Source organism: Salvelinus namaycush, chromosome 34 (genome assembly GCF_016432855.1).
Source record: "Salvelinus namaycush isolate Seneca chromosome 34, SaNama_1.0, whole genome shotgun sequence".
Taxonomy (NCBI): Eukaryota; Metazoa; Chordata; class Actinopteri; order Salmoniformes; family Salmonidae; genus Salvelinus; species Salvelinus namaycush.
The window spans coordinates 309,230-325,092 of NC_052340.1; the positions used below are offsets into that span (position 1 = coordinate 309,230).

The 15,863-nt window shown below is 43.5% G+C and overlaps 2 protein-coding genes across 2 annotated transcripts; one reads left to right on the forward strand and one right to left on the reverse strand.

Moving 5' to 3' along the window:
- Positions 1-73: 73 nt before the first annotated feature.
- Positions 74-4,859, reverse strand: LOC120028917 (stress-associated endoplasmic reticulum protein 1-like). The gene is made up of 3 exons (XM_038974186.1): positions 4,577-4,859; positions 4,332-4,407; positions 74-690 (listed from the first exon to the last, which is right to left on the reverse strand). The coding sequence occupies exons 1-3, from the start codon at positions 4,658-4,660 to the stop codon at positions 650-652; spliced, it is 201 nt and encodes a 66-aa protein (XP_038830114.1). The 5' UTR covers positions 4,661-4,859; the 3' UTR covers positions 74-649.
- Positions 4,860-5,122: 263 nt separating this feature from the next.
- On the forward strand, positions 5,123-14,928 carry LOC120028915 (eukaryotic translation initiation factor 2A-like). Its single transcript, XM_038974183.1, has 14 exons — positions 5,123-5,207; positions 5,584-5,653; positions 5,761-5,832; positions 6,063-6,181; positions 6,610-6,709; positions 10,854-10,936; positions 11,179-11,252; positions 11,365-11,509; positions 11,641-11,757; positions 12,717-13,291; positions 13,746-13,859; positions 14,049-14,165; positions 14,480-14,545; positions 14,681-14,928. The coding sequence occupies exons 1-14, from the start codon at positions 5,180-5,182 to the stop codon at positions 14,744-14,746; spliced, it is 1,746 nt and encodes a 581-aa protein (XP_038830111.1). The 5' UTR covers positions 5,123-5,179; the 3' UTR covers positions 14,747-14,928.
- The last annotated feature ends 935 nt before the right edge of the window (positions 14,929-15,863 follow it).

Consider the following 15,863-nt stretch of genomic DNA (forward strand, 5'->3'; position numbering starts at 1 on the left):
GAAGTGCATGAACCACTAAAATGTTATTCGACATGCAGTCCCTCAAGAAAATAACATGTCAAACAAGGATACACCTTTTTAAAATTTGTTTTAGAGGTTTGTTTAGGCAGAAATAGTGAATGTCATTGTCGTAGCGAAAATCTTCCGATTCAAAAGACCATTTAGTTTCGTTGACTGAAGAAATGACTGGAAATACGAAAAAGGCGTCACATAATATTCATTATAATATGAAGGGTATAAGATACTGTCCATGTACAACCAAGAAGAGTTAAGAGTTTAGTTCTAGAATTAAGTCACGCTGGTCTTGTGTTCTGGAATTTATACCACAGGAGAATATCAGACATTCATACCATTTGGTTTTGGCACATCAATCAACACATACAGCAGTCATCACTGTACAAATACCCATGTAGTTCCCTGAAACAAAATCCTTCAATCATTTTCCAATCTTTTTTCTTCAGTTATGTAAGGCAAAGATGACAAGGGTGTGCTTTCCCCGTTTGGCAATGCCAAAAAGGGGAAAAGAGAAATAGGAAAAAAAGGAATGGACAGATGGTAGTCGATCATCTTTGATCTTGTGAGGGACCATGAAACCACTTGATGTGTAGAGGAATGCTGGAAACAGGTGATGACGGTAGGGCTTCTGATATTACATTCCCATTCGAATGCTTTGAATGATCTGGAAGATTGCTGAAACAAAATATCAGAGGACATTATTAAGCATTCGATAAGTTTGGGGGGGGGGGGGGGGGGGGGTTAAATAGGGCCCTCAATCACATTACAGAAACTGAGGTTTATGTACTCTTGATTTACTGATTCATTTATCCCACTTGTGGAAGGGAAATAAACATTTGTGATAGTATTACGCCGCAAACACAAGCCCATCTTATCTTTACATTGAGCATTTTAATACAGAGGCTATTACTTCTTCTATCAAATAGCACAGGGTTACTGATTAGATTGTGATGAATCTGAAAAATTAATTGTGCTCCTATTCGCAGTAGCCTACTAGCTATTGTGTTACTGTACAAATTGAGCTCTGTACGCATCGCCATGCGCCTCCCAAATTGTGTAACAATGCGGAAGGCTCCGTATAGCTCCACATTCAGATGATTCGTTGACGATAGGTCCTGTATAAACACAAACTCACTTCCTTGACAACAGCTCTGCCTGCGATGCTCCGCGAAGAGCAAGAAGTATGAATGCCCAGACTTCTGCAGAGGCCGTATCACCATAAATGCTGCACGGCCAATGCAGACGTCAGATTGACCACGCAGCGCCTTTTCATATCCAAGGATCTTATTGTATTTTCAGATGTAGACTGGCTCTGGCAGCCAAAACAGCCACATACTCCATCTAAACGTTTATCAATTCTCAATTGCAATACGGTTCTAGAAACATGAAGCCCTTTACTTTCATATCACATCAAAATAATTTCACAAATGCAAATTATACACTTAATGTACATTATGTTATCCAGATTTATCGTAGTTACAGCCAACAGTATTTTTCAGTGACAACATGTTTCTGGTGGCCTTCTTCCATTACACACAGGTATTTGAAGCATGCTTTTGAGCTAATTAGCACAGGTGGTCGCCGTTGTCTTCCGCAAACACGCACTGTAACATGGAGATAATGGAGGTGTGGTTGCTAGGAGATACCGACCCTACCGTTACACTGAGCTGCACTGAGGTCGGAACGCAATTGCCATAAAAAAAATTGTATTTGTCACATGCGCCGAATACAACAGGTATAATAAACCTTACAGTGAAATGGTTACTTTACAAGCCCTTAACCAACAATGCAGTTCCGAAAAAATAAAGTCTTAAGAAAATATTTACTAAATAAACTGAAGTAAACAATAAATACAAAATTAAAATGAAAAAAAAAAGAAAGAAAAATAATTCAATAGCAACAATAAAATTACAGTAACAAGGCTATATACAGGGGGTACCGGTCTCGAGCCAATGTGTGGGGGAACAGGTTAGTCGAGGTAATATATACATGTAGGTAGAGGTAAAATGACTATGCATAGATAATAAACAGAGAGTAGCAGCAGTGTAAAAAAAAAAAAAAAAAAAAAAAGGGAGGGGGGTCAATGCAAATAGTCTGGGTAGCCATTTGATTAGCTGTTCAGGAGTCTTATGGCTTGGGGGTAGAAGCTGTTAAGAAACCTTTTGGACCAAGACTTGGCGCTCCAGTACCGCTTGCCGTGCGGTAGCAGGGAGAACAGTCTATGACTAGGGTGGCTGAAGTCTTTACAATTTTTAGGGCCTTCCTCTGACACCGCCTGGTATAGAGGTCATGGATGGCAGAAAGCTTGGCCTCGGTGATGTACTGGGGCATACGCACTACCCTCTGTAGTGCCTTGTGGTTGGAGGCCGAGCAGTTGCCATACCAACGAGTGGTGCAACCAGTCAGAATGCTCTCGATGGTGCAGCTGTAGAACTTTGAGGATCCGAGGACCCATGCCAAATTTGATCAGTCTCCTGAGGGGGGATAGGCGTCATCGTGCCCTCTTCACGACTGTCTTGGTGTGTTGATAGTTTGTTGGTGATGAGAGCTTCAAGTTCCTTGGTCCACAACATGCTACACTACAGCCCTGTCGATGAGAATGGGGGTGTGCTCAGCCCTCCTTTTCCTGTAGTCCACGATCATCTCCTTTGCCTTGATCACATTGAGGGAGAGGTTGTTATCCTGGCACCACACGGCCAGGTCTCTGACCTGCTCCCTATAGGCTATCTCATCGTTGTCGGTGAACAGGACTACCACTTTTGTGTCGTCTGCAAACTTAATGATGGTGTTGGAGTCATGCTTAGCCATGCAGTTATGAGTGTACAGGGAGTACCATGTCCCGTTGGTAGGATAGTCTTGATCGGAGCTCATCCAGTTTATTAACCAATGATTGCAAGTTGGCTAATAGGACTGATGGTAGAAGCAGATTACCCACTCGGTTTCAGATTCTTACAAGGCACCCCGACGTACAACCCCTATATCTCTGTCTCTTCTTAATGCGAATGACGGGGATTTGGAACTTTACCTCCGACTCGTTAAATAAAAAAATCTTTGTCCAGTACGAGGAGAATAATCCCTGTTCTGATATCCAGAAGCTATTTTCGGTCATACGAGACAGTGACAGAAACATTATGTACAAAATAAGTTACAAATGTCAAAAAACACTAAATAGCACAATTGGTTAGGAGCCTGTAAAACGGCAGCCATCTCCTCCGGCACGGTCAATTATTACTATTAACCATGACTGCAATCTGACCTCAGTTCAAATAATCAGTTCAGCTCAGTGTAAATAAGCGTAATGGTAGGGTCGGTATCTTCTGGCAAGGCCGTGTGGGAACACTAACCAAAACCCTATAAAAAGATGTGTAGTAAATTATTATATATATATTTTTTAAAGTTATTTCTCACTGATATGTTTCCAAAACTGTACCACAAGCCATGCATGTTCATGTTTAGACCTAGCCCTTGATCACGACTCTCAGTTCTGGAATGATGAAGGAGTCTTCTGTATGTTATGAGTTTTGTTAGGAGCCCAGACGCTCAGTCTGAACATTAACACGAAACGCTTGTGTTAAGGTTTTGGAAGCATGAGGACCTTATCTTTCATATCAGCAATTTTTTCTCTCTCCAATAAACAAAACTTGATATACATGTTTTGTAGGGTTAGTATTCTCACAAAGGCATATCTCCATGTTACAGCAGGTGTTTACAGAAGACAAAGGGACCACCTGTGCTAATGAGTGATCTATAGCATGCTCTGAATACCTGTGTGTAAAGGATGAAGGACGCCAGAAACATGTTGTCACTGAAAAATACTGTCAGCTGCAACTGTGATAAAGGTGGTTTAAAACAGTGTTATGTAATTTAGCATTTGTGAAATTATTTTGATGCGGTATGAAAGTAAAGGCTTTATGTTTCTATAACCATAATCGCAATTGAGAATCGATTCAAGTTTAGAGTATGTCTTTTTTGACTGCTATAGCCAGTCTACCTCTGAAAATAGCACAAGGTACTTGGACCTGAAGGAGTAACGGTAAGCTCATTGAGTGTACATATTGGGCTAGTTCAGACCAAGCAGAAGAAGATAACTTCATCAATAGGCGCTAAAGGTAGTTATAGCATCTATGAACAGCGTACTCTTAACCTGAATCACGTAATATTAGCCGCTCTAACACAAATTGGTTTATTATGAGACTTTGGCCTCGAGACATTTAAAATGTTCTAAAACATGGGGGAATAAACCAATAATGTATAACATGTGTTTGTATACATCATTGGAAAAGAAAAATTCGTGTACACTGTACATATGCATTTACCTGATCCGCAGACGACAAAGATGAATAACGCCAGAAGCCATGGTCCCACTGCCACCTTGTCATCACCTGGATTTCTCTGCAGAAATAGATCAGAAACCAACATCAAGATACATCAAAATGTTAAAGTAAACTTTTAGATATTTTGAAACCATTCAAACAAGTAGCTAGGCTATTATTTTCAAGCAAAATAGAAATGCATCTAGAAGACTTCACTGACTATTGATTGAGTGTATCTCAAAACTTGCCGTGGATTTGGCCACATTTCCTCTCAGCGTGATGTTTTTGCTGTGTTTCTCGTTGGCCGTGCGTATTCTCTGTTTTGCCACCATTGTTTAAGCTTATTGTAGCCTTTTAGCTATCGATTACTTATGAAGTTGTAGCTGTCAAATATAGACAATAGGCTAATTTCCAGAGCTCGGTCGCCGTTTAGTGATGAGTGAATGCTGGAGTTCGGGCGTAATGGATTTGACTCAATTTCGACCATTTCATTGGTCCTTCAGTGAAATCTGCATCCACCGGGCAGCGTGTCTAGAGTTTGGCTACGTACACACAAAGTAGACCACTCCCACACAGGAAGGGCAATTCCTTGGTCGTGTCATTCCACAATGTTGTTTCGGTTCATAGAAAGAATACAACATGGCTAAAAGCGATTAATTTTTTATTTTATTTTTATAGATCAACATGTATTTGTTAGTAAACAACATTCAATGTAGGAGTGAATTTATTATGGGAAAAAAAGTGATTAGTCACACATTTTCTGATGATGTGGCCAACGTTCCAATGACACGCCCCTTTTTTCTTGAGACTTTGGCATTTCCTTTTGCGGATTATTCTCTTTCCGGTACATCATGGCGCCCCCCACACCTCTCTTAGCAGGTGGGTTATTTCATTGAAGAGTAAATTCTTTATTTGTTTTTTACGTATTGTTTTAGATGTTAACGTGGGTTGTAGAATATACGCCACGGCCACTCTTAACTGTCATGCGATTTGGAATGTTGAATCATTTCCTTACTTTCAAGTCGATTGTGACCTGCTCTTGTCCGAGTAATGTTACACGCTTGCCAAATGCTTTCTAAACATTTTCGCCAGATGCTGTAGCATGCAAGCCCATCACTAGTATTATATCTTGCAAGCACAGTTCCGTTCGAATCAGATGTACCTCCTGCTGATGATAATGTAGCTAATTCTTTAATCTTACATAGCTATTACATCAGTGATTTTAGACTAAGTGCTGCTGTTATTGTGTTCACAGTCCGGGGATCTGACGGGACAGTGCTGCTCCGTGGACCACCAAACTGCGAGAAGCATGCAGATTTTCAAAGGTCATTCCCGTTCTATCAGACTTAACATAATGTTACATTGTTAGCCAAATCAATCACTGTGCATGTGTTGCAAATGCAATTTTATTGATTAAACTTTTCATTTTCAGGGACCCTCGGCAAAGTAGATATGTTGCTTTCAGCAAGGATGGGACATTGTTTGCATGGTGCAATGGAGAGAAGTAAGAAAAGCTACATCTGCATCCCAAATGGCACCCTATTCCCTATATATTACACCACTCTTGCCCCGTGCCCTATGTATCAGTAAGCAGAAGTAGTATAAAACCCTTGCATGCTGTAGTATGAGAGACATTAGTCATGTAGACTACCTCTTCAGTCATTGGAAACTTTTGCATGCATTGAGACTCTGGTCTGATCACAGTCGTTGTCATGCCCATGTTTTGTTTGTCAGGGTCACTGTTGTGAAGGTTGCAGATGGCTCACAAGTCAGGTCATTTGACCTTCCAAAGACTTCAATGTTGGGGTTCTCTCCGCTGAACACTGTACTGGCTACATGGCAGGTTTATAGCAGTAAGTTTCCATAACTACATTGAAATGCAATACAAATTCTAACACGAGGTTTGATTAGATGATGAAAATGGGAAAGCACTGACTCTTGATATTGTGCTCCTTAGCCTTTTTCTGGAATCTATTAATGACTAAAGGGCTCTACACACTACGCAAATGGAGCGACGGAGCATCACTTTCTACATACAGTAGTTCTATGTACTTTCGTTTCTTTGAATTTTTGTCCAGCTGAATTTTCTTTAGCAGACTGTATGTCACTGTTTGCATAGTGTGTAGAACACTTAAGCAGGCACACAGGCCGGGAGTCTAAATGTATTATGTTTTAAACTAGATATCATTTAAATGTCATGTCCGTTTGTGGTTGGTTGTGCTGCACTAGCACTTATCTTTACAATAGGTCATGTAATGGTATTTTCCCTTTCTATTGTCAGAGACACAAGAAAACCCACAGGGAGATGCCAACTTGCAGCTGTGGGATTTGCAAACTGGGACCTGCCTCAAGGCTCTCTACCATAAGAAGGTACAGGGATGGTGAGTTTGCACTGTTGTCTATTATTGTGTGTTTGTCCATCTGAGGAAATACAGAGGATTAGCCAGCAACATAACACCCTGCTGGCCTCTGAAGCTAAGTAGGGTTGGTCCTGTTCGGTCCCTGGATGGGAAATCAGATGCTGCTGGAAGTGGTGTTGAAGGTCCAGTAGGGGGCACTCTTCCCTCTGGTCTAAGGAGATTCCAATACCCCGGGACAGTGAAGGGGACATTGCCCTGCGTAAGGTGCCGTCTTCCAGGTGGAACATTCAAACAGATGTCTTGACTATGTGGTCACTAAAGATTCCATGGCACCTATATCATAAAAGTAGGGGTGTTAACCGTGGTGTCTTGGTTAAAATCCCAACCTGGCCCCTTTCAATCATCCCCAGCTTCCAATTGGCTCATTCATCTCCTTTCCTTCCCCCTGCAACTCTTCCCCAGGTCATTGCTGTAAAAGAGAATATGTTCTCAGTCAACTTACCTGGTAAAATAAGGGTAAATAACTAAATGAGTATGTGTTGCCCATCACAATATGACTGAATTAGAACCTGGGTCTCCTGTGTGCCCGCTAAGTTAATGCCTAGGCCCGAGTCTTGGACAGGGTTATCAAATCAAATTGTATTGGTCACATACACAGGGTTAGCAGATGTGAATGCAAGTGTAGCGAAATGCTTGTGCTTCTAGTTCCAACAATGCAGTAATATCTAACAAGTCATCTAACAAAATCCCCAGAACTGCCTTAATACACACAAATGTAAAGGTATGAATAGCAATATGTACATATGGATGAGCGATGGCCGTGCGGCATAGACACGATGCAGTAGATGGTATAGAATACAGTATGTACATATGAGATGAGAATTGTAGGATATGTAGACATTATTAAAGTGTCGTTATTTAAAGTGACTAGTGATACCTTTTATTAAATCCAGTTATTAAAGTGACCAGAGATTTGAGTCTGTATGTTGGCAGCAGCCACTCTGTTAGTGATGGCCTTGAGATAGAGAGACTGAAAAACAGCTGTCCCGGCTTTGATGCACCTGTACTGACCTCGCCTTCTGGACGATAGCGGGGTGAACAGGCAGTTGCTCGGGTGGTTGTTGTCCTTGATGATCTTTTTGGCCTTCCTGTGACATCGGGTGCTGTAGGTGTTCTGGTGGGCAGGTAGTTTGCCCCTGGTGATGCGTCGTGCTGACCGCATTACCCTCTGGAGAGCCTTACAGTTATGGGCGGAGCAGTTACCGTACCAGGCGGCGATACATTCTGACAGGATGCTCTCGATTGTGCATCTGTAAAAGTTTGTGAGTGTTTTAGAAGATAAGCCAAATTTCTTCAGCCTTCAGGTGCTGTTGCGCCTTCTTCACCACGCTGTCTGTGTGGCTGGACCATTTCAGTTTGTCCATGATGTGTACGCCGAGGAACTTAACTTTCCACCTCCTCCACTACTGTCCCGTTGATGTGGATGGGGGGATGCTTCCACTGCTGTTTCCTGAAGTCCACGACCTCATCCTTTGTTTTGTTGAAATTGAGTGAGAGGTTATTTTCCGGACATTACATTCCGAGGGCCCTAACCTCTTCCCTGTAGGCCGTCTCGTCGTTGTTGGTAATCAAGCCGACCACTGTAGTGTCGTCTGCAAACTTTATGATTGAGTTGGAGGTGTGCATGGCCACGCAGTCATGGGTGAACAGGGAGTAAAGGAGAGGGCTGAGAACGGACCCAACGGGGTGGAGATGTTGTTTCCTACCCTCACCACCTCGGGGCGGCCCGTCAGAAAGTCCAGGACCCAATTGTACAGGGCGGGGTCGAGACACAGGGTATCGAGCTTAATGACAAGTTTGGAGGGTACTATGGTGTTAAATGTTGAGGTGTAGTCAATAAACAGCATTCTTACGTTGTTATTCCTCTTGTCCAGATAGGACAGGGCAGTGTGATTGCGTCGTCTGTGGACCTATTGGGGCGGTAAGCAAATTGGAGTGGGTCTAGGGTATCAGGTAGGGTGGAGGTGATATGATTCTTGTCTAGTCTCTCAAAGCACTTCATGATGACAGAAGTGAGTGCTACGGGGCGATAGTAATTTAGTTCAGTTACCTTAGCTTTCTTGGGAACAGGAACAATGGTGGCCATCTTGAAGTATGTGGGCACAGCAGACTGGGATAGGGATTGATTGAATATGTACGTAAACACACCAGCCAGCTGGTCTGCGCATGCCCTGAGGACGCGGCTAGGGATGTCGTCTGGGCCGGCAGCCTTGCGAGGGTTAACGCGTTCAAATGTTTCACTCACGTTGGCCACGGTGAAGGAGAGCTCACAGGCTTTGGTAGCGGCCTGTGTCAGTGGCACTGAATTGTCCTCAAAGCGAGCATAGAAGTTGTTTAATTTGTCTGGGAGCAAGACGTTGATGTCCGCGACGGGGCTAGTTTTCTTTTTGTAATCCGTGATTGACTGTAGACCCTGCCACAAACATCTCGTGTTTGAGCTGTTGAATTGCGACTCTACTTTGTCTCTATACTGACGCTTCACTTGTTTGATTGTCTTGCAGAGGGAATAGCTACACTGTTTGTATTCGGTCATGTTTCCAGTTGCCTTTCCATGATTAAAAGCGGTGGTTCGCGCTTTCAGTTCCGCTTTCATTTCAATCCACGGTTTCTGGTTAGGGAAGGTTTCAATAGTCACAGTGGGTACAACATCACCAATGCACTTGCTAATAAACTCGCTCACCGAGTCAGCATATACGTCAATGTTGTTGTCTGAAGCTACCCAGAAAAATATCCCAGTCCCCGTGATCGAAGCAATCTTGAAGCGTGGAATCCGATTGGTCAGATCAGCATTGGATAGACCTGAGCACGGGCATTTCCTGTTTTATTTTCTGTCTATAGGCTGGGAGCAACAAAATGGAGTCATGGTCTGGTTTGTCGAAGGGAGGGCGGGGGAGGGCTTTGTATGCATCGCGGAAGTTAGAGTAGCAATGATCCAGAATGTTACCAGCTCGTGTCGCGCATTCCATATGCTGACAGAATTTAGAAAGCCTTATTCTCAGATTAGCTTTGTTATAATCCCCAGCTACAATAAATGCAACCTCAGGATATATGGTTTCCAGTTTACATAGAGTCCAGTGAAGTTCTTTCAGGGCTGTCGAGGTATCTGCTTGGGGGGGATATACGGCTGTAACTATAATCGAAGAGAATTCTCTTGGTAGATAATGCGGTCGGCATTTGATTGTAAGGAATTCTAGATCAGGTGAACAAAAGGACTTGAGTTCCTGTTTTTTGTTATGATTACACCATGAGTCGTTAATCATAAGGCATACACCCCCGCCCTTCTTCTTACCAGAGAGATGTTTGTTTGTCGGCGCGATGCGTGAAGAAACCAGGTGGCTGTACCGACTGACAACATATCCCAAGTGAGCCATGTTTCCATGAAACAGAGAATGTTACAATCTCTGATGTCTCTCTGGAAGGCAACTCGTGCCCTAATTTCGTCCACCTTGTTATCTAGAGATTGGACATTGGCGAGTAATATGCTCGGAAGCAGTGGATGGTGTGCTCGCCTTCTAAGTCTGACGAGTAGGCCGCTCCGTCTGCCTCTCCTGCGGTGACCGCGTTGTTTTGGGTTGGCCTCTGGGATAAGATCCCACGTCCAGGGTGGAGGTCTGAACAAAGGATCTGCTTCGGGAAAGTCGTATTCCTGGTCGTAATGTTGGTAAGTTGACGTCGCTTTTATATCCAGTAGTTCTTCACGGCTGTATGTAATAACACTTGAGATTTTCTGGGCTATCAATGTAAGAAATAATACATAAAAAAAATATATATATTACTGCATAGTTTCCTAAAGACCTGAAGCGAGGCGACCATCTCTGTCTGCGCCATGATGACAAAGTTGTTCCCTGTGTGTGTGTCCAGGAGTTGTTCCCTATGTGTGTCCAAGAGTTGTTCCCTAGATTACCAATCATGTGAGTGTGATTCAATGAACCATCTCTGTTACACAGATGATGCACTTGGGAAGGCTAGATAATGTCTGCCACCACTTTATCATTATCACCCCTCACTGCTTTGAATAGAAACTGAAAATGATGATCGTTTTTAGTTATACGTTTGCATCATGACCTTTCTGAACAGATTGTTTTTGTCTTGTCAATGTGTACAGGTGTCCAAGCTGGTCAGATGACGAGAAGATTGCGGTCAGGAGTGTTAACAATGAACTTCACTTTTTTGAGAACAACGATTTTAGTAAGTATCTTTATTTTCCCCGTTCTTGTCCACATAGATTTTATTTATTGAACGTTTATTCAACCAGGAATTCCCATTGAGGTCAAGAGATCTCCTTAACAATGGATAACTAGCCATGATGGCAGCTCCATACTGATGTGACACACAGAACCGAGCATTTATTGAGAGCACTAGGTAGCGCTTGTGCACTTTCTATTATAAAAGTAACAATATTTGTATTAGTTAATTGTCTCTTTTTCCAGACACCATTGCCAATAAGCTTCACTTGCAGAAGGTGTCCGAGTTTGTGCTATCCCCGGGAAGTCAGCCTAGTAAGGTATGCCTCTGTTTCATCTTGTTTCCTGCCGATAAACTTAACAATTCATATATCTGTTTGGTTAGCTGACTGTAGAGGAGGGTATTGACATTTGCCACTGTTTCTGCTGAAGGTGGCTGTTTATGTCCCTGGGAGCAAAGGTGCCCCCTCGTTTGTCCGGCTATACCAGTACCCTAACTTTGGTGGCCCGACCTGTGCTCTGGCCAACAAGAGCTTCTTCAAGGCCGACAGGGTGACCATGCTGTGGAACAAAAAAGGTTGGTCAAAGTTTATAATAGAACTATGTTATGTAAATGTTATGGAGAATGTGTGGTTTGCGTTATCCTAATAATTTGTTGTTGTAGAAGATAAATGCCATGACGGCTTTATTATTCTTTTTTTCAATCAGCCACTGCGGTTCTGGTGCAGGCCAGCGTAGAGGTGGATAAAACGGGGGCCTCATACTACGGAGAACAGACTTTACACTACTTGGCCACCAACGGGGAGACTTCTGCGGTGCAGCTACGTGAGTCTGCATAATTTTTTATATAGTGTGTTTTTACTCCACTTTACTTATTTGTACGTCTGAAGGCAAAGATATATAAAATACCAGTGGAGCTACACTGGTGCGATGGTCATTCGGTATGTTTTTATCTGTAACACGGAACCCAAACCAGCTGCGTGCGTGCGCCATCATGCATAAATGTATTTTGTCCCCCCACACTAAACGCGATCACGACACGCATGTTAAAATATCAGAACAAACTGAACCAATTACATTAATTTGGGGGCAGGTCGAAAAGCATTAAACATTTATGGCAATTTAGCTAGCTAGCTTGCACTTGCTAGCTAATTTGTACTGTTTAGCTACCTTGCTGTTGCTAGCTAATTTGTCCTGGGATATAAACATTGAGTTGTTATTTGACCTGAAATACACAAGGTCCTCTTGACTTTATATTGCAATTGGCAACTTTCATAAATTAGGTGCATTACCGCCACTGACCTTGTTTGTCTTTCAGTCACCCATGTGGGTATACCCACGTGCCATCTCCTCATTGGTTATCTGCTTCTATAAACCAATGAGGAGATGGTAGAGGCAGGACTTGCAGCGTGATCTGCGTCACAAATAAAACTGACTTCTATTTTAGCCCTTGACAACACAGATGCTCGTTGGCGCGCGCGAGCAATGTAGATGCAATAATTTAATAATATATATTTCAAAATGTATTTTGCAACGCACGTGACGCGAGCGGTGTAGTCAGCCTGTTACACTGGACTTGTAGCTTTTGCCGGCGTGTGCGCGAGCCACATTATCAAGTGTTCTCGGGCGTGAGAAGCGTGTCATTCTTTAAAAAATAGAACCAGAGCGCAATTGTACACTGAGCAGTTCGAGCCTCGCTGCTTACACCCAGGATTAATTTTAAATGAATTTAGCTGATGCTCTGTGGTTCATAAACGTATGGTATCTATCTGTGTTGTGAACAGAGAAGAACGGGCCCATCTACGATGTGGCATGGAGCCCAAGCTCCACAGAGTTCTGCGTGGTCTATGGCTTCATGCCCGCCAAGGCTACTGTCTACAACCTCAAGTGCGACCCTGTCTTCGACTTCGGCACGGGTCCCCGCAATGCTGTCTACTACAGCCCCCAGGGCCACATCCTTGTCTTGGCTGGCTTCGGGAACCTGCGGGGCCAGATGGAGGTGTGGGATGTCAAGAAGTGGAAGCAGGTGTCCAAGCCCCAGGCGCCCGACTCCACCCACTTCGCCTGGTGCCCGGACGGTGAACACGTCGTCACGTCGACCTGTGCCCCCCGGCTACGTGTCAGCAACGGCTACAAGATCTGGCACTACACCGGCACGGTTCTGTACAAGCAGGACACGCCGACGGGCACAGAGCTCTGGGAGACTGTGTGGCAGCCCTTCCCAGATGGGACGTTCCCTGAGAGGCCGGTGAAGTACCAGGCAGCACCCAGCGAGCTGGGCAGCACAGAGGCCAAGCCAGCTCAGGCCTACCGCCCTCCTGCCCTACGGAATAAACCAGTCACAGCCAGCTCCAAACTAGTGAGTAGAGGGGGTTCAGGTTTTGGTTGTTTTCAGTAGGCATTCAAATGAGCATTTAAAGAGAGAGTTCCTCAAATACCAATTAGCATATTTCTTGTTTCATGTCCAAATCATATTTTAAGTAATTTTATTGAAGTCCACAATCGATTTTAGACACTTTGGGAGTATTTGGACATAAAATGTTAATATTAGTGATACCAAGCTTTGGTTGTGTGCTGTAAATGCTGAAAAGTTAGCATTTGGAGACAGTGACCAGGTAAACAAACCAAAGCATAGATTGCTGTCTTACCTTATCAATAGACTGCTTACAGAGTAAGCAAACCAATATAGAATTTGGGTGAACTATCCTTTTTAAAGGGCCAAATAAAGTTGTATTGTATTAAATCCACCCCTGAGGAGGAAGACCTAATAGTGATGAAAAAGGTCCGTAAATATCCACTCTTTTCTCTGTCAGCATGAAGAGGAGCCTCCACAGAACATGAGGCCTGGCGCCACCGGGGACAAGCAGCTGTCCAAGACGGCTCTGAAGAACCAGAAAAAACGAGAGGCAAAGAAAGCAGCCAAACAGGTACAGATGCTTTGCACGATCTTCTCCTAATGTGCTGGAATGTATGACTGAAGTGGAGAATTGCTCTTGTCTAAGTTATCAGATGGGGGGGAGTGGGAGGTGGTTAGGTAAGCGATCAAGCTGTGTGTGATTTTTGTGACGTTTTAAAGCCTTCTAGGGTTGAACAAGTTGTGTTTTCTGCTTGTGTAGGAGATAAACTCAGATGCCCTTGAGCCCCAGTCAGATCCCTCTCCAGCCAGCAGTGCTCAGCCTGAACTCTCCTGTGGCGACCCAGAGACGGACAAGAAGATCAAGAACGTAAAGAAGGTGAAACAATATGGTCACTGTTTAATAGTCAGTAGTAACTGTATCAATTGGTCGCTGAAGTACCTGTAGTAAGCGGTTTGTGTTTCTTCCTAATTTACCTTACAGTATTTTTACAGATTCAATATACGTCTTTGGGGAAGCAGGTTTTACTTCATAATGTAATTGACCTTTTAATTTTCACTGCTATGAAAAGGATTTATGACAAGCATACCGTAGACAAATGAGCCTTGAGTAAGTTTCACGTCAAGTGTTGCCCTTGGTGTTGAGTGGCTTGGCTTGTACGTTAATTCTGTTCATTTCAAACTGACCCCTAGAAACTGAAAGCTATAGACGAGCTGAAAGCGCTGCAAGCAACTGGGAAACCCATTCAAAAGAACCAGGTATTATTCTGGCAAACTACTGTCACGCACACATTCAATAAATATCCAGTTTATACATCTGTGTATTCAACTTGAAAATAAAGAATTGTTGCTAAAAATGTGTTTTATTTTTGTCCCTTGTCGTTTCTCTTTTAGCTTGAAAAGATGGAAAAGGAGGCTCAACTCATGAAAGAGCTTGAGGATCTTCAACTAGTAGTATAAAAGAAAATATTCAATTTGTTAATGAAACACAACATCCTTACCATATGATCAAGAGCATACCCAAAGCTATCTATAATGGACACCCCCTCAATCTACACACAATACCCCATAATGACAAAGCAAAAACAGGTTTGACATTTTTGTAAATGTATAAAAAAAAATAAACCACATTTACATAAGTATTCAGACCCTTTACTCAGTTCTTTGTTGAAACACTTTTGGCATCGATTACAGCCTTGAGTCTTCTTGGGTATGACGCTACCAGCTTGGCACACCTGTATTTTGGGAGTTTCTTCCGTTCTTCTCTGCAAACACTCTCAAGCTCTGTCAGGTTAGATGGGGAGCGTCTGCACAGCTATTTTCAGGTCTCTCCAGAGATGTTCGATTGGGTTCAAGTCTGGGCTCTGGCTGGGCCACTCAACTCCTGCATTGTCTTGCTTAGGGTTGTTGTCCTGTTGGAAGGTGAACCTTCGCCCCCAGTCTGAAGTCCTGAGCGCTCTGGAGCAGGTTTTCATCCGGGATCTTTCTTTGCTCAGTTCATCTTTCCCTCGATCCTGACTAATCTCCCAATCCCTGATGCTGAAAAACATCCCCACAGCATGATGCTGCCACCACCATGCTTCACCGTAGGGATGGTATTGGCCAGGTGATGAGCAGTGCCTGGTTTCCTCCAGATGTGATGCTTGGCATTCAGGCCAAAGAGTCTTGGTTTCATCAGACCAGAGAATCTAGTTTCTCATGGTCTGAGAGTCCTTTAGGTGCCTTTTGGCAAACTGTCATGTGCCTTTTACTGAGGAGTGGCTTCCGCCTGGCCACCCTACAATAAAGGCCTGATTGGTAGAGTGCTGCAAAGATGGTTGTCCTTCTGGAAGGTTCTACCTTCCCCACAGAGGAACTCTGGAGCTCTGTCAAAGTGATCATCGGGTACTTGGTCACCTCCCTGACCAAGGTCCTTCTCCCCGATTGCTCAGTTTGGCCGGGCGGCCATCTCTAGGAATTGTCCAAACTTCTTCCATTTAAGAATGATGGAGGCCACTGTGTTCTTGGGGACATTCAATGCTGCAGACATTTTTTGGTACACTTTCCCAGATCTGTGTCTCGACACAATCCTGTCTCG

Excerpts from the sequence above, each read along its gene's own strand:
- LOC120028917 (XM_038974186.1), bottom strand. The coding sequence starts at position 4,660 with ATGGTGGCAAAACAGAGAATACGCACGGCCAACGAGAAACACAGCAAA. Across the intron at positions 4,408-4,576 it reads GAAATGTGGCCAAATCCACG|AGAAATCCAGGTGATGACAA; the intron begins GCAAGTTTTGAG and ends CTATTTCTGCAG. Across the intron at positions 691-4,331 it reads CTTTGTCGTCTGCGGATCAG|CAATCTTCCAGATCATTCAA; the intron begins GTAAATGCATAT and ends ATTTTGTTTCAG.
- LOC120028915 (XM_038974183.1), top strand. The coding sequence starts at position 5,180 with ATGGCGCCCCCCACACCTCTCTTAGCAG. Across the intron at positions 5,833-6,062 it reads GCATGGTGCAATGGAGAGAA|GGTCACTGTTGTGAAGGTTG; the intron begins GTAAGAAAAGCT and ends TTTGTTTGTCAG. Across the intron at positions 14,546-14,680 it reads AACCCATTCAAAAGAACCAG|CTTGAAAAGATGGAAAAGGA; the intron begins GTATTATTCTGG and ends TTTCTCTTTTAG.